Here is a 25,678-nt window from a genome sequence, read left to right as displayed (position 1 = left end):
CTTAGTTTCGATCCCCAATTTTGTAATGTTCCAAACTTAAAGAAACAGTGATATGCAAAGCAAAATCTCTTTATAACACAGAAAATTAAAACAATCAACAAATGCTCGATAAACTCCAGAAGTGAGAACCAGCTGAGCCATTTTATTAATCGAATGGAGCAAGTACAATAGTATGGAGAAATGCACCTGGGCTTGCCTCAAGGGAAAGCTTGACATAACCCAGGTGATAAACAATAATCTCAAAGCTGGAAAATCACTTCTCCTCTAATGCTTTGCATGTCCCCCATAAACTACACTGCTCGCTGGAAAGGAACTGCAAGAACCAATCTCTTTGGCCAAAACCCACAAAACCCAAAAATTGTTTGACCTGAATCCAACCTCCCAAATTCGGCCCCCAATATGCCCTACGCCCTGCAAACTACTCAAGAATACGGCCTGCAAGGAACACCAACGAAAACCTCCTCCAAGCTCCGAAAATGAAGGAATCTCCTCTCCTAATGTTTCCCTTAACCTACCCGGTAAAGTTCAGCCTCAAAGACTGAAACTCTACCCTCCACATGAGCAACAAGTGTAGGATCTGCGTTGGCCCAGGAAGTGCGAAAGTCGCCCTGCAAAGAAGCACACTCCTCTAGCTCCAAAACTCTCCAAAATGACAGAAAACCTCCTATGCCTCCTCTCCGGAAAATATCTCAACCAAACTTCACTGCAAGACACCACAAGCAAACTCAACCTCCTCTTCACTGTGTCCTCAAGTAATATGCACCACCTAGAGATGAATGCAACTGCTAGAAATCACAATGAAATCCTCCTCTTGAAGAATGAATAAAACCTTCTTAGGGTGGCACTCTAAGTGCCCCAAAGAAAGGGTGACCTCTTCACTTGAAGAAATCGTGTTGAACAACAAGTGACTCGGCTAAGCAACTCGAGCAACAAAAGAGAAATTGATATGCCAAAAAGATGCCTCAAATGAGGAGAGTTTCCTTCCTTATATAGATTTCGTGGAGCACTTTTCCCTCCAATTTTACCTCCATCGTGGGCCCTCACTTAACCACCTCCATGCAAATCGAACTAGGGAGTTTGTATTCCCCTAGTGTGGGTGGCCCCCATGTGTAACTTAACCATAATAAAAAGTTTTCCTAAGTCTAATCTCCTAATAAAATCAAATGCGCCCCACTATCTCCAAAATTGGCCCCAAAATACAAAAATTAATCTTGTTCCAAATTAATTTAGGAAGGGACATGAAAGTCCTCCCCTTCCCAAGTGGCATCCTCATCTGGTAAACTCTTCCAACACACCAAATACTCTCTGATGACCCTACTTCTGAGCTTCCTCTCCCTAGTCTCCAAGATCGCCTCCTACTCTAAAATCAAATGCCCCTCATCATCAAGTGGAGGCAAATCTACAACTTTTGTAACCTGCTGTCCCAACACCCTCGTGAGGCATGACACATGAAAGCTATTATGGATCCTGCTCCATGGTGGTAGCTCTAGTGATGAAATCCATAGAGATACTCTCCCATTTTCCATTAGGGATGGGAAAAGGCTACAACAATCCTGTTGGATGGGTCAATTCTCCTTTGTTGCTCTGGCAAGCTTCGCACTCCTGCACATGCCTCAACACGTCTCCTTTGAGGCCCTTCCAAGTGAAGTGCTCTCTCACTACCATATAAGTCTTCCTGAACCCCTGGTGTCCAAACAAAGGAGAATCATGAGCTACTCTAAGGACACACTCCCTCAATTGGGATCCTGAAACCAGAAATATGTGCCCTTTGTAATAGATGACCTCATCCATCACCCTGTAGCACTCATCTACATAACTCCCCTCCAAGATCTCGCATGCCCGACGATCCTTGGAGTAATCTACTAATAACTGAGCCTTCCAATCATGGCAAATGCTCATGAGTGAAAGTCCTGTTGGTCTCCTGGATAGTGCATCCGCCACTACGTTGTGCTTCCCCCGCACATACTCAATATAAAAATCGTAGGCCTGCACCTTGCTGACCCATCTCTACTGCCTATCATTGAGCCCTGCTACCCCATGAAGTGGCGAAGACTATTGTGATCCATCTTCACCCAAAACCAATTCCCCACCAAATACTGTGTGAATTTGGACAATGCATGCATTATGGCCAACATCTCCTTGTCGTGTATAGAATACGACATCTCATGTGGTAGGAGCTTCCGGCTCTCAAAAGAAATAGGGTGCCCTCCTTGGGACAAGACTGCTCCAATCCCCACACCCGATGCATCGCACTCCACTGTGAAAGGCTGTGAAAAATCCGGAAGTGCCAATACTGGACAACAACTCATCACCTCCTTGAGGCAATCAAATGCTACCGGAGCTCCCTATATGCATACAAAATCCCCCCTCCTAGTCAAAACAGTAAGGGGTGCTGCCAACTGTGAGAAGCCCTTCACGAACTTTCAATAATAGGTACAGATGCCCAGAAATCCCCTCAACGTTGTCACATCTCGAGGCTCTAGCCAATCCAGGATGGCTCGAATCTTCTCTACATGACCCCATCTGCGCCTACGAAGTGCCCCAAATAAAGAATCTCTGTCAACCCAAACTCACACTTGGACATCTTGGCGTAGAGCTATTTCTCCTCCAATACACGCAAGACTGTCTCTAGGTACTGCAGGTGCTCCTCCCATGTCCTATTTTAGATCAAAATGTCATCAAAGAATACTAGTACAAACCTCCTCAACCCAAAAGGCATTGGTCAAACCAAAAAGAATGACCAGGAACTCGAAATGCCCATAATGATATCTAAAAGTTGTCTTCGGGATGTCCTACTCCCTCACCTGAATCTGATGATATCCCGACCGCAAATCTATCTTAGAGAAGTACTTGGCTCCTCTAAGTTCGTCCATCAACTCATCAATGTGCGGAATGGGATACTTTTTCTTCAGCGTTTTCTTGTTGAGGGCCCTGTAGTCAATACACATGCGGAGAGTCTTGTCCTTCTTCTTCACCAACACAACTGAAGAAGTAAACAGACTGGACTCAGTCTAATGTGACCCAACACCAATAGCTCCCTGATGGCCCTCTCGATCTCATCCTTATAGGTCTTGGGATGCCTATAGGGTGTAGTAATGATTGCCTGCACACTAGGCTCTAGCTCTATAGTGTGCTTGAATCCCCTGTCAGGTGGTTGTCCCAACATTATATCTCCAAAGACTACTGAATATCTATCCAGTACTGCCTGTATGTCTGGATGTGGTGGCTTGGCCTTCCCTCCAGCCTCTAAAATCCTCAGCTCTACAACCCATGCTATGCCTCCATGCCTCAAGTCAACCTCCATCCTGTGGGCTGAAACTGTCTGAGGGGGGTACGAATGCATGCCCCGAAGAACCACTAGCTTGCCATCCGGCCCAGCAAACTCCATCACAAGGTACTTCCAATCGGTGGTAACTCAACCAAGGGAATACAACCGTTGGACTCCCAATACCACATTGGTGTCTGGTACATCCACCATGAAAAAGTGGTCTATCATTGAAGAGTTCCCTATGGTCGCTGTCAGAGCGGGAACATATCGAGTGCACTGCATAGTCCTGTCTCCTAGTATTAGGACTAAAAACCCCTCGAACTCTGTAGTGGTGATGCCCCTCCTATGGACCATCTGAGCATCAATAAAATTGTGGGTGACCTCATTGTCTACTAAAAATGAGACATGCTGCCCTTGCACCGTACCTCTGATCCTCATGGTCAAAAATTTGGGGATCCCGCACAAAGAAGCTAGGACTCCCCCGGCTGGTGCAAAAGATGCTCCTCCCTAAGGTGGTGGTGGTGGTGGGGCCCTCCCTGTTGCATCCACATTGTCTCCTCCACCAAGCTCTAACTCCTCATCGTCCTCTTGATCACTGTCAGAGAAGACCTCAATGTAATGGGCCTTGCCCGTTATGCATTGATGGCCTGGTGCCCAAGGCTCTCGACATGTAAAACACAATTTCCTCCTCCTGAGGTCCCTCCTGGTCTCATCATCCAATTGTCCTCGCCCTTGGGCTGCTCTCTACACTACAAGTGCTCTAGTGTCACCTCCCTTCTAAATGTAGGGAGTGCGTGGAGGAAATGGTGCCCGAGCCTTGGGGATGGCCCCCTGCAAGTCCCGTGTATAGGTCACTGCCTCCAGAAGAGTAGATGGTATGTGTGACTTCACCAGTCCCCGTAGTGGCTTTGTCAACCCCTCCATAAACGTATATACTCTCCTAGCATCTGACAAATCTGGCACCATGACTGAGACCTTCAAGAACTCCGAAATATAATGCTCGGGTTGTCTTGTCTGCCTGAGCTAAGTCAATTCCCTAAAGTGAGCCTCTGGATCCCTCCGATCAAAACGCTCTACCACTTTCCATGTGAAGTCCTCATAGGAGGTCACACTGGCATGCCCCAGAGTGGACAAGCCATGAAACCACCAATCGTGTGCCTCTCCCTCCAAATGCAATGTATCCATCTTGATGGCTTCTACCTCCGTCATCCTATTGAGCTGGAAGTATGTGTCCAGCTTCTCTATCCAAGCACGTGTTGTGCACTTGGTAGTGCCATCATAAGTGGGAAAATACATTTTCCCAATAGTGCGGTGCAACTCATAATTTTGCGTACCATAGCCCTTCCCCTTTTCATTCTGTTTGAGCTTGCAAAAGTCTTTGAACGTTAGAGCCTCTTTGAGGTCTGCCCCCATGGACTGCCACTCCCGGAAATGCTCCCCCATCAACGATGGATCCTCTCCTCCACTAGTTTCACCCTGTGCCAAAGGTATAAAAGAGGGTAAAGTAGCTCGAGTTGGCTCAATCGAGGATGGCCGTTGTGCAGTAGGTGAGAGGTGATTGAACTGTTGAGAGGCCCCTGAAGTCTCTCCAACTAAAAATTCTCGGATCTGCATCTTGATCTCGTTTAGCATCCCCTTCTGCTCTTTTGCCAAAACACTCAAATCCTTCAAGAGACTGTCGAAGGCCATCTCTTCCCTACACGTGGGCTCACACATATCTTTTTCTACCACAGTCTTCCCACAGTCCTCTGTGTCTGGAGTAATCTCCAACTCCCTTTCCCTGCTCCGGTACCTCTGTCCCCTGTAAGTAATATTCTGTCAATCCTTCTCACACATAGAAAAGTTCTCCCATGGCTGAGTCAGAATCTAAGCTTTGATGCCACAGTAATGTTCCAAACTTAAAGAAACAGTAATATGTAAAGCAAAATCGATTTATAACATAGAAAATTAAAACAATCAGCAAATGCGCAATAAACTCCAGAAGGAAGAACGAACTGAGCAATTTAATTAATGAAATGGAGCAAGTACAATAGTATGGAGAAATACACCTGGGCTTTCCTTAAGGGAAATCTTGACAGAACCCAGGTGATAAGAAATAATCTCAAAGCTGGAAAATGACTACTCCTCTAATGCTCTGCATGTCCCCGAGAAACTACACTGCTTGCTGGGAAGGAACTACAAGAAAACCCGTCTCCGGTTCCCAAACAATGCTGAAATTTTAGCCCCAAGCTCTTTGGCCAAAACCCACAAAAACCCAGAAAAGGTTTGGCCTGAATCCAACCTCCCAAATTCAGCATCCAATATGCCCTACGCCCTCCAAACTGCTCAAGAATACAACCTGCAAGGAACACCAACGAAAACCTCCTCCAAGCTCCGAAAATGAAGCAATCTCCTCTCCCAATGTTTCCCTTAACCTCACCGGTAAAGTCCAGCCTCAAAGATTGATACTCTACCCTCCATGTGAGCACCAAGTGCTCCCTCTGTGTTGGCACAAGAAGTGCGAAAGTCACCCTGCAAAGAAGCACACTCCTCCAGCTCCCAAACTCTCCAAAATGACAACAAACCTCCTATGCCTCCTCTCTGGAAAATCTCTCGACCAAACTCCACTGCAAGACACCACAAGCAAACTCGGCCTCCTCTTTACTGCATCCTCCAGTGATAAGCACCACCTAGAGATGAATGCAACTACTGGAAATCACAATGAAATCCTCCTCCTGAAGAATGACGAAAACCTTCCTAGGGTGGCACTCGTAGTCCCCCAAATAAAAGGTGAGTTCTTCGCTTGAAGAACTCGTGTTGAACAACAAGTGACTCGACTAACCAGCTCGAGCAACCAAAGAGAAATCAATATGCCAAAAAGATGCCTCAAATGAGGAGAGCTTCCTTCCTTATATAGATTTCGTGAAGCACTTTTCCCTCCAATTTTACCTCCATCGTGGGCCCTCACTTAACCACCTCCATGCAAATCGAACTAGGGAGTGCGTATTCCCCTAGTGTGGGTGGCCCCCATGTGTAACTTAACCACAATAAAAATAACTTTTCCTAAGTCTAATCTCCTAATAAAATCGAATGGGCCCCAATATCTCCAAAATTGGCCCCAAAATACAGAAATTAATCTTGTTCCAAATTAATTTAAGAAGGGACATGACAAATTCAGTGTTTATATACATGATGAATGGCTATAATCCAAAAAATGTAATTTCTAACTGAACATTAAATATTAACAAAAAGCACGTGATCAGTTACAAAAGAGAAAGACAAAAAGAAGGGGGGCTATGACTCCATGAGAGGGGAAAGAGGGGTTTAGTAGGCTAAGGAAGGGAACTTAGTAGAGAAGCTAACACAAAGTCTTGTAAAACGCAATTATGTCATTGATTATTAGCTAATTATAGTTTATTGTTTAATTAAACCTTATGGAGGGATTAGTCCATGAAGGATACATGGCACCTACATGCCATGCAATTAAATTTCACCTTTACCATGCAAGCAAACAATTATGATTATTATGGTTTTGAAGGTCTGGGAGGAAAGATTGAAGATTACTTTGTTCAATACTAGAGATATGAACTTGCCAAAAATCAGAAATCACCCTACAAACTATTCTTTGTTTGGAAAATTGAAGAAATTGCCCAAGAATGAACTGATGCGTGAATATTAAATTCGAATTGTGAAAGCTACAGCCACAAAGTTCAAGAGAATTGTGGTTGTACGAAATTATTTCGTTCTGACTAAGGAAATTTTGCTTCAGTTAATTTCCTAAAATCCCATAAATGAAATTCCTGGCCACCCCATGATGGCACCCTAGAGGGAAGTGGGATAGTCTGAAGGATTCCTGAGCAAAAGCGGGGATCTCATTTCTTGGGTTGTGCTAGTTGATGGAAAAATTCTGTGGTTTAGGAATTGTTGTAGGTGTAATTAGTAACTATAATATGAAAAGCCAAATTAGAACCAGCCATAGGAAGAGTGTGTTCCTTGTGGATTCATAGCTCCAGCTCAATGGTGGCCTTTACTGCAAAGAGAGCAGGTGCATCAAGAAGCTTATGATTTGGTGGAATGTCCTCATCTATAGCTATTTTTTGGACAATTTCAGGCAGATAAGCATTCCTAAATGTATCTATGAATTCTGTTGAATTTAACAATGAAATGTTATGGCTATGTGAAGGTTAATTTATTTTCTAGTTTGTTCATCTAAATGCTTGTGTTAACCTGCATTTATGAATTATGGTCTCATGAATAATTGAATAGTTACTTTTATGTTGCATAAACCTAACGTGTCATGCCTGCTCATTGTAAATAGTTAATAACAAAACAGTGACTTCGACTACTTAGTGAATGATTTGAAATTGGGTAGTTAACAGAAGTACCCCATGTCGTCACAGTGCACAAAAAATATTGGGTACATTACAGAGTGGATTCACTTTTCTTATCCTTGAAACCCTCCAGCCAATTTTCTCATTCAGCTCCTATTTCCATTTCTATCATGATTGTATTCAGTGGAATGGAACTATTAAATTTTGGACCTTGTACTTTTTTATTCCCATCAAATGGCATTGCGACATTTTTGTCTTGGATGTGGTAGTTAGATCAGCTAGCTTTTTAGGCTTTAGCACCCTAGAGACTAGTGCTGGTAAAGCCTACCCTAGTAACCCAATTAGAAAAAAAAAAAAAACATACGCACATTATCTCATCAGCATAACTCTGAAGGTTAGTTCGAGTGGTTATGAGCTAGAAGTGAGATTTTTCCTTTAAAGTTGGAGAGGTTACAAGTTCTACTCTCTTGATTTCCATGGGGTTAGGCTCCATAATTAGGGAAGACAGTTTACCCCATTTACCGTCTATGGATCATGGGAAAGTATTCAAAGATTTTTTCATGGGATTTTCTTTGGGCAGAAAAATTATCTCATTTGCATATTGATAATTATTAATATTACTTAGTTTAGTAATATTATTTAGTTGAGTGCCTGAAAATCTAGGGATCAATCCTGCAGTTGGCTACTTCCGTTGCATACCTCACTTAACGTCCCCGCGATGTCAAATTCCATGATCAGTACTGACTAGTTTATACTGATACTTTCTGCGAAATGCAAAGAATACAAGAAGATTTCGAGCGATAATTTCTTTGGAAAAAAGATAGACATGGAAGCATTCCCTTCCAAAAAGTACACATTACGCACTGTTCAGATATTAGGCACAAGACACTGACCAGGAAGTCAAGACAATTGGCCTTCTTGCAGTTAGATCAGGAATAGTATCAAAATACACGAGAAAAGGACAATTGCCCTTCTTGCAATTAGGTCAGGAATGGTATAAAAGATACACGAATATTCAATTTAAGAGAAAAGGGTATTATAGAGCACACCTGGTGGCCAAAACAGATGCCCAGAACCTTCTTGTGCCTGTCATACAAGTAGTTGATAACATCACAGAGCTTCTGGATCCATTCATTATTGTCATGGGCATTAGCGCTGCTACCAGTTATAACGAAGCCATCGTAGCTATCCAATTCCTTCTGTGATGGGAATTTCCCATCGATGACTGCATAGATGTCCCAGACCTCCCCTGGGTCCTTGAACAGATTCGCCAGCATTTCTCCATAGCCACCATATTTGGTCTCTATGTATTCAGTAGCGTGTCCTGTCTTGAAGACAGCAAAACGTTTTGGGATGCCAGCCATCGTGGTTGGGAGAGTTTTCCGAATTCTATGGAGGTGCCACCCTTTGAGTAAGAGTGGTGATCGCTAAATCTCACCTTTCAAAGCGTGACGACTGATTAAGATTATTGCATGGCCTTCAAAGCGTGACGATTGATTAAGATTATTGCATGGCTTGATGGTACTAGGAATTAGAAAGGTCTATTTTTAAGGATTAATGCTCATTAACTTCGAAACGCTTTGATGAGATTCTCGTGATTTAAGGGATTTTTTTCAAAAGATGAATATGAGAGAAAAAATAAATAAATAAAATATATTTTAAGTATAGATTTACTAAAAGTCCATACTCCATATTTTAAGTATAGATTTACTAAAAGTCCATAAACCTTCTATCCCTCCTCTTTACTGCATCCTCCAGTGATAAGCACCACCTAGAGATGAATGTAACTGCTGGAAATCACAATGAAATCCTCCTCCTGAAGAATGACGAAAACCTTCCTAGGGTGGCACTCGTAATCCCCCGAATAAAAGGTGAGCTCTTCGCTTGAAGAACTCGTGCTAAACAACAAGTGACTCAACTAAGCAACTCGAGCAACCAAAGAGAAATCAATATGCCAAAAAGATGCCTCCAATGAGGAGAGGTGCCTTCCTTATATAGATTTCGTGAAGCACTTTTCCCTCCAATTTTACCTTCGTCATGGGCCCTCACTTAACCACCTCCATGCAAATCGAACTAGGGAGTGCATATTCCCCTAGCGTGGGTGGCCCCCATGTGTAACTTAACCACAATAAAAATAATTTTTCCTAAGTCTAATCTCCTAATAAAATCAAATAGGGCCCACTATCTCCAAAATTGGCCCCAAAATACAAAAATTAATCTTGTTCCAAATTAATTTAGGAAGGAACCTGACAAAACTTAACCACAATAAAAATAATTTTTCCTAAGTCTAATCTCCTAATAAAATCAAATAGGGCCCACTATCTCCAAAATTGGCCCCAAAATACAAAAATTAATCTTGTTCCAAATTAATTTAGGAAGGAACCTGACAAATTCAATGTTTATATACATGATGAATGGCTATAATCCAAAAAATGTAATTTCTAACTGAACATTAAATATTAATAAAAAACACGTGATCAGTTACAAAAGAGAAAGACAAAAAGAAGGGGGCTATGACTCCATGAGAGGGGAAAGAGGGGTTTAGTAGGCTAAGGGAACTTAGTAGAGAAGCTAACACTAAGTCTTGTAAAACGTAATTATGTCATTGATTATTAGCTAATTATAGTTTATTGTTTAATTAAACCTTATGGAGGGATTAGTCCATGAAGGATACATGGCACCTACATGCCATGCAATTAAATTTCACCTTTACCATGCAAGCAAACAATTATGATTATTATGGTTTTGAAGGTCTGGGAGGAAAGATTGAAGATTACTGTTGTTCAATGCTAGAGATATGAACTTGCCAAAAATCAGAAATCACCCTGCGAACTATTCTTTGTTTGGAAAATTGAAGAAATTGCCCAAGAATGAACTGATGCGTGAATATTAAATTCGAATTGTGAAAGCTACAGCCACAAAGTTCAAGAGAATTGTGGTTGTACGAAATTACTTCGTTGTGACTAAGGAAATTTTGCTACAGTTAATTTCCTAAAATCCCATAAATGAAATTCCTGGCCACCCCATGATGGCACCCTAGAGGGAAATGGGATAGTCTGAAGGATTCCTGAGCGTTGGGTTGTCCTAGTTGATGGAAAATTTCTATGGTTTAGGAATTGTTGTAGGTGTAATTAGTAACTATAATATGAAAAGCGAAATTAGAACCAGCCATAGGAAGAGTGTGTTCCTTGTGGATTCATAGCTCCAGCTCAATGGTGGCCTTTACTGCAAAGAGAGCAGGTGCATCAAGAAGCTTATGATTTGGTGGAATGTCCTCATCTATAGCTATTTTTTAGACAATTTCAGGCAGATAAGCATTCCTAAATGTATCTATGAATTCTGTTAAATTTAACAATGAAATGTTATGGCTATGCGAAGGTTAATTTATTTTCTAGTTTGTTCATCTAAATGCTTGTGTTAACCTGCATTTATGAATTATGGTCTCATGAATAATTGAATAGTTACTTTTATGTTGCATAAACCTAACGTGTCATGCCTGCTCATTGTAAATAGTTAATAACAAAACAGTGACTTCGACTACTTAGTGAATGATTTGAAATTGGGTAGTTAACAGAAGTACCCCATGTCGTCACAGTGCACAAAAAATATTGGGTACATTACAGAGTGGATTCACTTTTCTTATCCTTGAAACCCTCCAGCCAATTTTCTCATTCAGCTCCTATTTCCATTTCTATCATGATTGTATTCAGTGGAATGGAACTATTAAATTTTGGACCTTGTACTTTTTTATTCCCATCAAATGGCATTGCGACATTTTTGTCTTGGATGTGGTAGTTAGATCAGCTAGCTTTTTAGGCTTTAGCACCCTAGAGACTAGTGCTGGTAAAGCCTACCCTAGTAACCCAATTAGAAAAAAAAAAAAAAAAACATACGCACATTATCTCATCAGCATAACTCTGAAGGTTAGTTCGAGTGGTTATGAGCTAGAAGTGAGATTTTTCTTTTAAAGTTGGAGAGGTTACAAGTTCTACTCTCTTGATTTCCATGGGGTTAGGCTCCATAATTAGGGAAGACAGTTTACCCCATTTACCGTCTATGGATCATGGGAAAGTATTCAAAGATTTTTTCATGGGATTTTCTTTGGGCAGAAAAATTATCTCATTTGCATATTGATAATTATTAATATTACTTAGTTTAGTAATATTATTTAGTTGAGTGCCTGAAAATCTAGGGATCAATCCTGCAGTTGGCTACTTCCGTTGCATACCTCACTTAACGTCCCCGCGATGTCAAATTCCATGATCAGTACTGACTAGTTTATACTGATACTTTCTGCGAAATGCAAAGAATACAAGAAGATTTCGAGCGATAATTTCTTTGGAAAAAAGATAGACATGGAAGCATTCCCTTCCAAAAAGTACACATTACGCACTGTTCAGATATTAGGCACAAGACACTGACCAGGAAGTCAAGACAATTGGCCTTCTTGCAGTTAGATCAGGAATAGTATCAAAATACACGAGAAAAGGACAATTGCCCTTCTTGCAATTAGGTCAGGAATGGTATAAAAGATACACGAATATTCAACTTAAGAGAAAAGGGTATTATATAGCACACCTGGTGGCCAAAACAGATTCCCAGAACCTTCTTGTGCCTGTCATACAAGTAGTTGATAACATCACAGAGCTTCTGGATCCATTCATTATTGTCATGGGCATTCGCACTGCTACCAGTTATAACAAAGCCATCGTAGCCATCCAATTCCTTCTGTGATGGGAATTTCCCATCGATGACTGCATAGATGTCCCAGACCTCCCCTGGGTCCTTGAACAGATTCGCCAGCATTTCTCCATCGCCACCATATTTGGTCTCTATGTATTCAGTAGCGTGTCCTGCTTTGAAGACAGCAAAACGTTTTGGGATGCCAGCCATCGTGGTTGGGAGAGTTTTCCGAATTCTATGAAGGTGCCACCCTTTGAGTAAGAGTGGTGATCGCTAAATCTCACCTTTCAAAGCGTGACGATGATTAAGATTATTGCATGGCCTTCAAAGCGTGACGATTGATTAAGATTATTGCATGGCTTGATGGTACTAGGAATTAGAAAGGTCTATTTTTAAGGATTAATGCTCATTAACTTCGAAACGCTTTGATGAGATTTTCTTTGATGTGATTTATTAACTACGAAACGCTTTGATGAGATTCTCGTGATTTAAGGGATTTTTTTTCAAAAGATGCTGTTACAATTATTATGCATTAGAAGTTTAAATGTATTAAATGTATGAGAGAAAAAATAAATAAATAAAATTTATTTTAATTATAGATTTCCTAGCATTCAAATTTTAAACTTGAAAAAAAATTGTCAAGAGGTTTAATCTTTTTTGGTGCTTGGTAAATATGTGATTAAAATAAATTTATAGTAGTAATTTTTCATTGTTTATATAGTGTTTTTGAATATTTTATCATTATTAATATTTTATATTAAAAATTGAATGAGTTACACATTTTTTTCTTATTAACATATAACTACATTATTTTATCTTTAATTACTTTTTTAGCATTGAAACATTTTACTAAATAAACACTAATATACGAATAATAAAGAGAGAATTCATACTGAAATATATTAATTAATATGGATATTCAAACAATTTATTTAAGTTATATATATATATATATATATCAAAGAACCAAATAGAATGAAAGTGAAATAATGGATTGTAAAATGAGCCTCCTATATTTTTAATTATTTATTTATATGGTTTTTTATTTTTTGTCTTTTTGTTTTCATTGGCATTAACTAAAATAATTTTATGTTTATTTATATGGTTATTTAATTTTTGTCTTTTGTTTTGGTTGACGTTAAAGAAAATTATTTTTATTATTTTTTGAGGACTTGACATACTTACACATGCATTGTAGAATGAGCCACTAGGCAATTTTTAATTGTTTATCTATATGGTTATTTAATTTTTTATTTTTATTTTGGTTGACATTAGTAACAAATATTTTTATTATTTTTTGAGGATGTTACATACTTACACATGTCCCTCATACTGGATTGTAGAATGAGCCTCTCTTTTATTTTTAATTATTTATTTATATGGTTATTTAATTTGTATTTTTTTTGTTTTGGTTGACATTAGTTAAAAATATTTTTATTATTTTTTAAGGACATGGCATACTTACACATGTCCCTCATAGTGGATTATAGAATGAGTCTCTTGGTGATTTTTAATTATTTATTTATATGGTTATTTAATTTTTGTTTTTTTTTGTTTTTGGTTTACATTAGCGAAAAATATTTTTATTATCTTTTTGGAGACGTGGCATACTTACACATCTCCCTCATACTGGATTATAGAATGAGTCTCTCTGCTCAATCACAAGTTGCGTGAAAGATTTGAAGGCATCGTATAGGACATGGACACCAGTTGAATGTTTGGAATACAATTTTTAAAGTATTGTGCTAGGAATGTTCGAATTCAATTAGAAGATGGTTTTTTTAAGCACTTTTTCAATTCAATTTTATCTGAAATCTTGGGGAGATTGTAGAAGTTAAGCGGATTGTAGAAATTAAGGGTTGAGATTTATCTCCAAAATTGTTATATCATGTTTGTCTTTTTAATTAATTGATTAATTAAAAAAATCGCATATGAACAAGTATCATATGAACTTATGAAGTGATTTATGCTTTTTTGGACATATGGCAGAGCAAGGACTCAAAAATGTGCAATAAGATAGCTGGAGACAACCTTAGAGAAATGACATAGTAGGAATAAGTGCTTGATACTTTCAGGACCACGTTTACAGAACGAAACCAACTAACAAAGGCCATTTACAAATTAAGAATCTCCATAATAAAATAAAAGAAAATATTTTAATGCTTAATCTCATAATAAAATAAAATCAAATATTTTAATGCTAATTAGAAATTAATATTTATTAATATTTACCAACCATTTAATTTATATAATCATACTAATTTAATTATAAAAAAATAATTATTATTTTATTAAAAACAATACAAACAGTTATAAAAATTATATAGACAAGTCAAAGTTTATTTATATGTTAACATGGGATACACGAAATCAGGAAATGATAAAAATAATTTATGGAAATTTTGGTGGTTTAAGGAAAATAGGATTGTGTATGTATATTCTGGAAGGGTGTATAATTTCCTACACAAGTTTGACAAATACCGATGTAATATATCGATGTCATTTGTATTGATGAATATTATAATTTATTAGCGAGTTTAGGCTTCTGTGATCCATATCTACATTATAAGAAGAATTTTTTCGGAAGAAATCACATCAGAGAATATTTTTCGATGCTTTTCAAACCAACCAGTGTGGTTCATCTTGTCCTTACGGTGAACCACACTAGTTGGTTTAAAACGCGTTGACAAATATTCTTCGATGTGATTTCTTCTGAAAAAATTCTTCTTATTGTAATTTATATTCATGAACTATCTCTAAAATTTATTAAAGTTTTGGAAAAAATTAATTTTAAACTTTTTTAAGAATTGAAAATTATTTTTTGAATTTTAAAAATTCGAATTTCTAATTTTTAATGAGTGGATGACTAATTTTATGTGTTTTAAAATCAAATATTTAAAATTAAAAATTGCTTTAAAAAAATAATTAAAAATTAAAAAACTTCTAATTGTGAAGTGTCCTCATAAATTAATTATCATATTTCTTTTCCAAATTTTTCCCTGGGTGTTTTTTATAATTGAATGGACTTGGCTCAATCATTTTCTTCAATAAACCTTTATATATTTTCACACTTCTATTTTAAATTATGATAATAAAAATAAATAAATAAATAATCATGATAGAATATAAAAAAAATAAAATTTAAATCAACGCTATAATAAATAAGATTTTCTCCTTTGCCTTCATAATTTTAATCATAACTTAAAAATAACAAATAACAAATTAGTAATCTTCTAAACAACCACTTAAGCCTTTGTGTAACTAAATTTTTTATTTTAATATACTAAACATTATAATTTTTTATATTAAATATTTTATTACATATGAATTCTTTGCCAGGTGATTAAGATGACACACGATACTTCATGTTAATTTGATTTTTTTTTTTACATAGAAATTCTACTATAGATTATTTATTTGCCCCTGAATTAAGATGAGTATAAATTTAACGTTAAATAAATAGTTTGTTACAATAATTAGCGTTTTTTTTAATATTTATTTTATTTATATCTCATATATGTGTGTGTGAGACATTGTAATTTCTCCCTCTTGTTTGGTTCCATCAGCTAAAGATGAAATAAAATGTGCATAAACACATTTCAATGAACTCTTAACCTTTGTAACAAATAATGACGTTGGAGCTAATATTTCATCCAAAATTATCTATGCACCTATCTCTATTTTTCTCCAAGGTTATCTAATCAATAAATTACTTTGGGTACTTCCCTTCTTCGTATTCAAATGCGTTTCGTTATTAGATTTATGAATTTATTTAAGATCAATTATTTTTTGCATAAGAAACAAGTACTAAGCAACAACGCTGGACATTACACTTATTTTAATTTTGGATTATGAAAAAACCTATAATTTTTTTCATTTACACCTACCTACAAGTGAATGAGAAAAGCTTTTAACCCCACAAGGTGTGGTTGGTGGCAGGAAACTTAGAGAAGGGTTTGTCACTCTAATCCTGACTCTCTCTGTTTGAGCTATCTCCTAGGTTAGCTAAGGGGGGTGGTCCCTAACGAAAAGTTAATTTAAAAAGAATGTGAGTTTTTAGGAGAATTGCTAGGGTTAAATAGGATTATCTATTTAATATTTATAAGCAAAAAATTGATATGAGCAATAACCATCATAAGATAAACATGAAATACATAAACAACTAGTGCCTCCCATGTATTTGCTCTTTAAAAAATGAAATTGCATTTTGCTTAAAATGAAGTGAAATGATTTCAAATGGAAAGCCAAAATAACCTTGAAAAATGAAACACTAAATTGTTAGCACATGATATTATAAATACTTTCAAGATGAATAAGTCTACAAATCAAAGCATGGAAACTATCTTGCTAAAAAAGATACAAAAATAACTCAAATGTTAGACCAATATGACAACAAAGTATGTTACAAAAATAATCTACAAAAGGCTAGGCCAAAAAGTATGACCAAACTCTCCTCTTTGACTTGTCATGACTTAGCTCTTCGAAATAGCCAAATATTGATAAATGAAGTATAATACGGAAAAAAAAAAAAAAAAAAATTTCCAAGTTCGATATTTTGATGCAAGAAATAAAAGCTTCAAGAAACTTGAAAGAATCCCTGCAACACACAAATAAGATATAGATGAGAATTTGGAATTCAAAACATGCAAGTTCTCCTTGAATATTTTTCGAGAATGGGTTGATTCCTCTGAGAATTTCCCTTCACGCTTGAAAAGCTTGACCAAATAATGGTTCATCTACAAAACTTCGCCATAAATCATTAAATCAACATGAAATTAAATAAGTGCAGTGGAAAGAATTCCTAAAGATACATCTATTATTCACTATAAGATTTCTTTTCGTAAAGCAAATAATTAATTCTTATGCTAATATCAGATAGCTACATAATAATATAACTTGAAACAAACATGAAAGAAATAATAACATGAAGAAATAAATAGAAGCATAACAACAAATGAAGAATTTACCACACATGCAAGTAGAAGAATATCATCACGCTTTACCCCAAAAACTGTTGTATTATATTGTAAGTAGTTAATACAATCCCGCAAAGTCTCCTCAAGCACAATAGCTCGTATTACATGATACAATGTGAAAGCCCATGCCTCTATCATATAGAGAGTTGGGAGCAAATCCCAATGAAGAATAACTATGGAAAATGGCATTGGAGTCAATCTCAATGTAGAAGTGATTAAACAAGTGGCATGAGGTGACAATCCCAAAGAGAAATTCGAATTTGTTGAATGGAGCTCCAATACCAAGTGTAAAAATCAAATTCTAGCAAGTGGACATCATTTTCTTCTTCCCTTATGTGCTAAATTCGAATTTTATGATAGAATGGCAAGTGTATATGGGTGGTAACCCATGTGGGGATAATTTTCCACAAAAATCTACACCAAATATTCTCCCAAATCGTCCCAAATGTGCATTAACTTCACAAATTCAAATTTCCAAGTAAATAACTTTCTCCTTTAATGCCAAAAATTCGATTTTATTTGAGCACATGTCATTTCCTTGATTTTAGGAGCCCACATCACTTTGGGGCTTCATTTTAACTCCTCCATAATTTTTCACCTCATTTCCACAACATTTAGCATGTGTGGATATTTATTTTTTTCCATTTATTTAATTTATGGCTTAATTAATTGCGAGATTTACCACTAAACTTAGGAAAAGTGGGTTTTGAGGGTTCAAAACACATTTTTAACCCATCAAAGTGTGTCATAATAGAAAGTTGAGGGTGAGAGGTGTAAATTTCATTTCTCATACCCATAGAACTTCTCTAGACATTGCTTATTACATTAGAAGTACAATTTTATTTGCAATTTTTTTACGTGTGGGGAATCTAAAAAATTAAAAAATGACTACCTAGACCTAACCAGATTCCACGATTTTTTTTGTGTGATCTAGTATGGTAGTATACATTGACTCTAGACATTAAGATGTGTTAGGGGCTCAACCTTCAAACCGTCACCCTGGCTTTGGAGTAAAAAGTGAGTGAAAAAACCCAGAAAATTATCCACCTCTAAAAAAGAAGGGATAATTAACTAGATAAGAAAAACAATCCAAGGTGTACTCATTTGATGATCGAGCCCCAACATCCTAGGCCTGTTACAGACTCAAAAATTCATCATTACTAGTATCACTTATTACAATTCCCCGCAGGGTGTGGAATCTCGGTACAAGAAAGATGATGAGAAGATAAAATTAGAGTTAAAAAAACTCTGTTGAATGATGATATCTTATGGTACAAGTGTCCTCTGGATCATCTTTGGGCATGGAGTCTTCATATAATCATCAAGTGCCACTTTAGTGGTCAACATTTGGCTCCATATGGGGATGCACGCTAGATACAACGTGATAGTTTGCAAGAACCTGGAATCTGCATCCTTCGACAAAATACATATATTAGCAGTATCCATTCAAAATATCATCAAATGACATCAAGTACAGAAATGAAGAAATGGAAATTTATTCTAAGAGCATAAATGATGATTTATTCATGAAATAAAACTAATTAAACAAAAATGACAAGGTATAAGGTTAGAAATATGATACAAAAAGATGCCCCATAACATCAGATGTCCTTAATGAAGTTCATGCTGAGAACCTGCGTACTTTCAGGCAGATCCATGGGCTACTTTTCTAATGTGCCTTGTCCAATTCTGAATATTTGAGGACTTTGATCAATCCCAACACTGTGTTGTAAATGACCATCAAATTTACCAGAACCTTTCCGTTTTTTCTTTTCTTCTTAATAGATTGTGATGTTGATGTTGAGATGATCAAAGTAGACCTTTTTGTCCGATTTTGAAGATGCTCTAATGGAAAAATCGAAGTATCCAATACTTCTTTGACTTTCCTTTGTCCATTCTGCTTATGCTCTGACATGGGTGATGGATCAATATCATAAGTATAAACCTGATTCCCCTCAATTTCCTTGCTACCCAATTCTCCATCAATTAGCCGTTTTTCAATGGAGTAAAGGGCCTCCTCATAATGAGATGAAGATTGCTTCAGTGGATTAGGAGGTTTATGATTTGTTTCTTTGTTCTTTTCCCATTCGTCATTTAACGTAAGTTGGAATTTGTGTACCTGTAATCTTTCCATTTCATCCAACTTATTCTGAAAAGTGACCTAATTAGCCTTCATAACACTTATTTCCTTGGCATGATTCGTTTCCATGGTGTTGATTAATTGCACTTGTTTTCCCTTCATGGCGAGCAACTTGTTTTGAATAGAGGTCATCTGATTAGAATGATTGACTTCCATGGCCTTTATTGCTTGTGCATGATTCACCTCCATGGTCTTAATGATTTGAACTTGCTAGAGTTTCATATCATTAATCATTTGAGTCAACCCCTTGATGAGATCCTTATTATTCTCATTTTCTTTTGCTTTGATCTTTTTTCATCTCCATCTTTTTCTATGAACCAATCCATTACATTTCCATCTAATGAAAGAATGAAAAGTCTCATTTTAACATCACCATAGTTAATATCATGGCACCATTTGTTCACACAAAGGTGGAAATTCCTAAGGTGAGTTTTAGTACTGATGGCATTGTTACCTGGAAAGCTAGGCAACTCTTCAATAGCCTCAATGGCTTCATCTGGAATGAAATTCGAATAGCCTGAAATGTTAGTCAAATCACAAGGGGAGAACAAATCATTCATTATGTCATGCCCACTTGAACCTGAAAGAGCAAATGGATACCAGAGAGAGGATCCTATCCAAGATTAACAAGAAATCTACAAGAAGAAAGATTCAAGCAGAAATCCTTGCAGAAAATGAAATAAGTGGAGTCGCCACTTGAACAAGAATCTAACTCTAAAATCCAACATGCAAAAACCAAAAGTTAGTCGTATCTCCCAGGTACAAGAAGACTTGTCCCCGGCAATGGCACCAAAGATGTTGACATTGTAGCCTACACCTACCTACAAGTCAGTGAGAAAAGCCCTCAGCCCCACAATGTGTGGTTCGTGGCACGAAACTCAGAGAAGGGGTTGTCACACCAATCCCGACTCTCTTTGTTTGAGCTATCTCCTAGGTTAACTAAGGGGGGTGGTCCCTAATGAATATTTAATTTAAAAAGGATGTGAGTTTCTTGGAGAATTGTTAGGGTTAAATATATTATTTCTTTAAGATTTATAAGCAAAAAAATGATATGAGCAATAACTATCATAAGATAAGCATGAAATACATAAACAATCAGCGCCTTCCAAGTATTTTCTCTTTAAAAAATGAAATTGTATTTTGCTTAAAATGAATTGAAGTGTTTTCAAATTGAAAGCCAAAATGACCTTGAAAAGTGAAGCACTAAATTGTTAGCACAAGGTATTATAAATGCTTTCAAGATTAATTAGTCTACAAATCAAAGCATGGAAACTATCTTGCTCAAAAGGATACAAAAAAATAATCAAATGTTAGACCAAGATGACAATAAAGTATGTTACAAAAATAATCTACAAAAGGCTAGGCCAAAGACTATGAACAAACACTTCTTTTTTACTAACCATGACTTAGCTCTTTGAAATAGCGAGATATTGATAAATGAAGTACAATACGTAAAATTAAATTTTTCCAAGTTTGATATTTTGATGAAAGAAATAAAAGCTTTAAGAAACTTGAAAGAATCCCTGCAACACAAAAATAAGATATAGATGAGACTTTGGAATTCAAAACATGTGGGTTCTCCTTGAGTATTTTTCAAGAATGGGTTGATTCCTCCAAGAATTTCCCCTCATTCTTGAAAAGCTTGACCAAATAATGATTGATCTACAAAACTTCACCACAAATCATTAAATCGACATGAAATTAAATAAGTGCAGTGGAAAGAATTCCTAGAGATACATCTATTACCCACTAGAAGATTTCTTTTCCTAAATAAAATAATTAATGCTTATGCTAATATGAGATAGCTGCATACTAATACAACTTGAAACAAACATGAAAGAAATAATGACACGAGGAAATAAATAGAAGCATAACAATAAGTCAAGAATTTACCACACATGAAAGGAGAATAACACCATCATGTTTTACGCCTAAGACTATTGTATTATATTGCAAGTAGTGAATACAATCCCGCAGAGTCTCCTCAAGCACAATAGCTCGTCTTACATGATACAATGTGAGAGCCCATGGCTCTATTATATAGAGAGTTGGGAGCAAACCCCAATGAAGAATGACAATGACAAATGGAAATGGAGTCAATCCCAATGTAGAAGTGATTAAACAAGTGCCATGAGGTGACAATCCCAAAAAGAAATTCAAATTTGTTGAATGGAGCTCCAATGCCAAGTGTAAAAATCGAATTCTGACAAGTGGACATCATTTTCTTTTTCCCTTATGTGCCAAATTCGAATTTTATGATAGAATAACAAGTGTATATGGGTGGTAACCCATGTGGGGACAATTTTCCACAAAAATCTCCACCAAATATTATCCCAAGTCTTCCCAAATGTGCATTAACTTCACAAATTCGAATTTCCTAGTAAGCAACTTTCTCCTTTAATGCCAAAAATTCGATTTTATTTGAGCACATGTCATTTCCTTGATTTTAGTAGTCCACATCACTTTAACTCTCCCATAATTTTGCACCTCATTTCCACAACATTTAGCATGTGTGGATATTTATTTTTCTCCATTTATTTAATTTATGGCTTAATTAATTGTCAGATTTACCACTAAACTTAAGAAAAGTGGGTTTTGAGGGTTCAAAACACATTTTTAACCCATAAAAGTGTGTCATAATAGAGAGTTGAGGGTGAGAGGTGTAAATTGCATTACTCATACTCCATACAACTTCTCTAGACATCACTTATTACATTACAAGTACAATTTTATTTGCAATTTTTGATCTATGAGAAATCTAAAAAATTAAAAAATGACTATCTAGACCTAACCAAATTCCAAATTTTTTTTTGTGTGATTTAGTATGGTAATATACATCGACTCTAGACACTAAGATGTGTTAGTGGCTCAACCTTCAAATCATCACCCCAGTTTTGGGGTAAAAAGTGAGTGAAAAAACCCAAAAAATTATCCGCCTTTGAAAAAGAAGGGATAATTAACTAGATTAAAAAAACACTCCAATTTGTACTCATTTGATGATCGAGCCCCAACATCCTAGGTCTATTACAGACTCAAAAACTCATCATTACTAGTATCACTTATTACAATTCCCCACAGGGTATGGAATTGGGGTACAAGAAATATGATGAGAAGGTAGAAGTAGAGTTAAAAAACTTTGTTGAATGATGATATATGATGGTACAAGTATCCTTTGGATCATCCTTAGGCATGGAGTCTTCATATAATCATCAGGTGAGACTCTAGTGGTCAACATGCCTAACCATAGAGTTGACCACAGAGTTTGACCAAGTTTGACCACTGTTTTCATGAGTGTTTCGTGATGACTTTGACTACATCAAAAGGTTGAGTTTGATTGGGTATGACCGAGCTGCTTAGAGGACAGTTTGTTGTTTCTTGGACCAGTGTTGACTTTTTGGTTAGGGCTATTGATTGCTGTAGAAAATTTCAGATTTGACAGCGCTGCTTTAATCATCATTTGGAAAGTCAATTTTGACTTTATTGTACTCTCTCTCTCTCTTTGTTGAACATTTGATATAATAATAAAAAATTGATAAGAGTATTTTCCCCATCTTGGTTTTTTCCTTGGCATTAGCCAAAATTGGCGTTCTCTTGTCTTGGTGTGTCTTATAGATTATAATGTTCATGTTTTGTCTAGAGTTACTATCAATCTGATTTATGGTTAATGTGATTGCTATTGGAAACTAATTTGGAAATTGTCATTGGCTTGCTTAAAGGACATTGAAGTAATTATGCTAACGCATAGAATATACCATTGTTAACTAAAATTAACACCTTGTGAGAAAGATGTATGGTAGTATGATAATGATACTTATAATTGTAATGATATCGATATGATCATGACATAGATATATGATACCTTCAGTGATATGGAGGCCGCCCTATCATAGGTCTTGTGGAGGACTCCTTGATAGACTTGTCTGCTACCATCTTATAAGGATCCTATATGATTCAGTGTTCGCCCTAAGAGGCATATTGTGATTGTTGTTGAAAGACTTGTGTCTCATTATAGATGCACTTTGAATCTTAGTTGAATATTGATTGACTAATAAAAGAAGAAGAGATGATTATGGATTTCCTCCCTTGTGGGGTTTTTGCCTAGTCTCTGATCAAAATCCTGGTGTCTCTATTGTGCATGTTTTTCTTCTAATATTCCTTACTGTTTCGTTGCATTGTTGATGTTAATGTTCCCTCTATGTATTTGCTTATGGGGTGAACACTGAATATAATGTGAAAAATGTTTAAAAATGCAATTATCTACAACAAAGAACTATCTAGCCCTAAAATTAACAATATTATTGTACAAAATTGGCTATAACAAGCTTGTTTGTATTGATAATTAATAGACATGCTAATATGCTAAGACCTGGGAGGTTATCAAGGTAGTAGAAGCTAATGCAAGTGAATTATGTACAAGATAGCCAATAACTATGCATATTTGCAAAAAAGAGAACAAAATTGAAAATTCAACTAAAGAATGATGAAGCAACATATCTAGAGGATGCAATGTGGGAGGCAAATCCATTTATTTTGAAAATTGATGTAAGAAAAATTTTGTTGTAATTGTATATAATGGTGATGTGCACCAAGGACAGTACAAAATCTAAGGAGAAAGGAATGTAATACCTTAGTTTTGATCCCCAATTCAGTGTTTATATACATGATGAATGACTATAATCCAAACAATGTAATTTGTAATTGAACATTAAATATTAATAAATAGCACGTGATCAACTACAAAAGAGAAATACAAAAAGAAGGGGGGCTATGACTCCATAAGAGGGGAAAGAGGGGTTTAGTAGGATAAGTAAGGGAACTTAGTCGAGAAGCTAACACAAAATCTTGTAAATTAACCCTTATGGAGGGATTAGTCCATGAAGGATACATGGCACCTACATGCCATGCAATTAAATTTCACCTTTACCATGCAAGAAAACAATTATGATTATTATGGTTTTGAAGGTATGGGAGGAAAGGTTGAAGATTACTATTGTTCAATACTAGAGATATGAACTTGCTAAAAATCAGAAATCACACTATGCACTATTCTTTGTTTGGAAAATTGAAGAAATTTCCCAAGAATGAACTGATGCGTGAATATTAAATTCGAATTGTGAAATCTAAAGCCACAAAGTTAAAGAGAATTGTGGTTGTACGAAATTATATTTGTTGTAACTAAGGAAATTTTGCTACAGTTAATTTCATAAAATCCCATAAATGAAATTCCTGGCCACCCCATGATAGCACCCTAGAGGGAAGTGGGATAGTCTGAACGATTCATGTGCGAAATAGGGGATCTCATTTCTTGGGTTGTGCTAGTTGATGGAAAATTTTTGTGGTTTAGGAATTGTTGTAGGCTCAATTAGTAACTATAAAACTGGGAATTGGGCTATGAAAAGTGAAATTAGAGCCAATCATAGGAAGAGTGTGTTCCTTGTGGATTCATACCTCCAACTCAATGGTGGCCTTTACTTCAAAGAGAATTGGTGCATCAAGGAGCCTATGATTTGGTGGAATGTCCCTCATCTATAGCTATTTGTTGGACAATTCCAGGCAGCTAAGCATTCCTAAATGTATCTATGGATTGTGTTGAATTTAACAATGAAATGTTATGACTATGTCAAGGTCAATTTATTTTCTAGTTTGTTCATCTAAATGCTTGCGTTAACTTGCATTTATGAATTATGGTTTCATGAATAATTAAATGGTTACTTTTATGTTGCATAGTCCTATAGTATTGTGCCTGCTCATTGTAAATAGTTAATAACAAAACAATGACTTCGACTCCTTAGTGGACGATTTGAATTTGGGTAGTTAACAAAGGTACCCCATGTCCTCACAGTGCACAAAAAGTATTGGGTACATTACATAGTGGATTCACTTTTCTTATCCACTGAAACCCTCTAGCAAATTTTCTCATTCAGCCCCTATTTCCATTTATGATAACACATTTACAATGGTCAATTTCTATCATGATTGTATTCAATGTGATGGCACTATTAAATTTTGGACCTTTGCACTTTTTTATTCCCATCAAATGGCATTGTGACATTTTTTCCTTGGATGTGGTAGTTAGATCAACTAGCTTTTTAGGCTTTACCACCCTAGAGACTAGTGTTGGTAAAGCCTACCCTAGTAACCCAATTACAAAAAGAAAAACATACACACATTATCTCATCTACATAACTCTGAGGGTTAGTTCAAGTGGTCATGAGCTAGAGGTGAGATCTCTCCTCTAAAGTTGGAGAGGTTACATGTTCCACTCTCTTGATGTCCATGGGGTTAGGCTCCATAATTAGGG

At 36.4% G+C, this 25,678-nt stretch overlaps 1 protein-coding gene and 1 pseudogene across 2 annotated transcripts in view; both read right to left on the bottom strand.

Annotated features, from left to right (window-relative positions):
* LOC149177456 (gamma-glutamyl peptidase 5-like) overlaps positions 1–9,080 on the bottom strand; it is a 396,345-nt gene extending 387,265 nt beyond the window's left edge. Inside the window, exons 1-2 of the mRNA XM_089423412.1 lie at positions 9,062–9,080; positions 8,628–8,970 (exon numbers count right to left, since the gene is read on the bottom strand). Coding sequence (XP_089279538.1) covers positions 8,628–8,942 — 315 coding nt within the window. The 5' untranslated portion in view covers positions 8,943–8,970; positions 9,062–9,080. The remainder of the gene's footprint in view (positions 1–8,627; positions 8,971–9,061) is intronic.
* A 3,007-nt stretch (positions 9,081–12,087) lies between these two features.
* On the bottom strand, positions 12,088–12,667 carry LOC149177455 (gamma-glutamyl peptidase 1 pseudogene; annotated as a pseudogene). The gene is made up of 2 exons (XR_016258397.1): positions 12,590–12,667; positions 12,088–12,499 (listed from the first exon to the last, which is right to left on the bottom strand). The product of XR_016258397.1 is annotated as a gamma-glutamyl peptidase 1 pseudogene (transcript).
* Between the last annotated feature and the right edge of the window lie 13,011 nt (positions 12,668–25,678).

This window comes from Pinus tabuliformis, chromosome 4_1, assembly GCF_031772625.1.
Source record: "Pinus tabuliformis cultivar Carrire ecotype Pingquan chromosome 4_1, CPIR1, whole genome shotgun sequence".
Classification (NCBI taxonomy): domain Eukaryota; kingdom Viridiplantae; phylum Streptophyta; class Pinopsida; order Pinales; family Pinaceae; genus Pinus; species Pinus tabuliformis.
The sequence above is the reverse complement of the archived record's forward strand: the minus strand, read 5'-3'. Positions and strand labels throughout refer to the sequence as shown.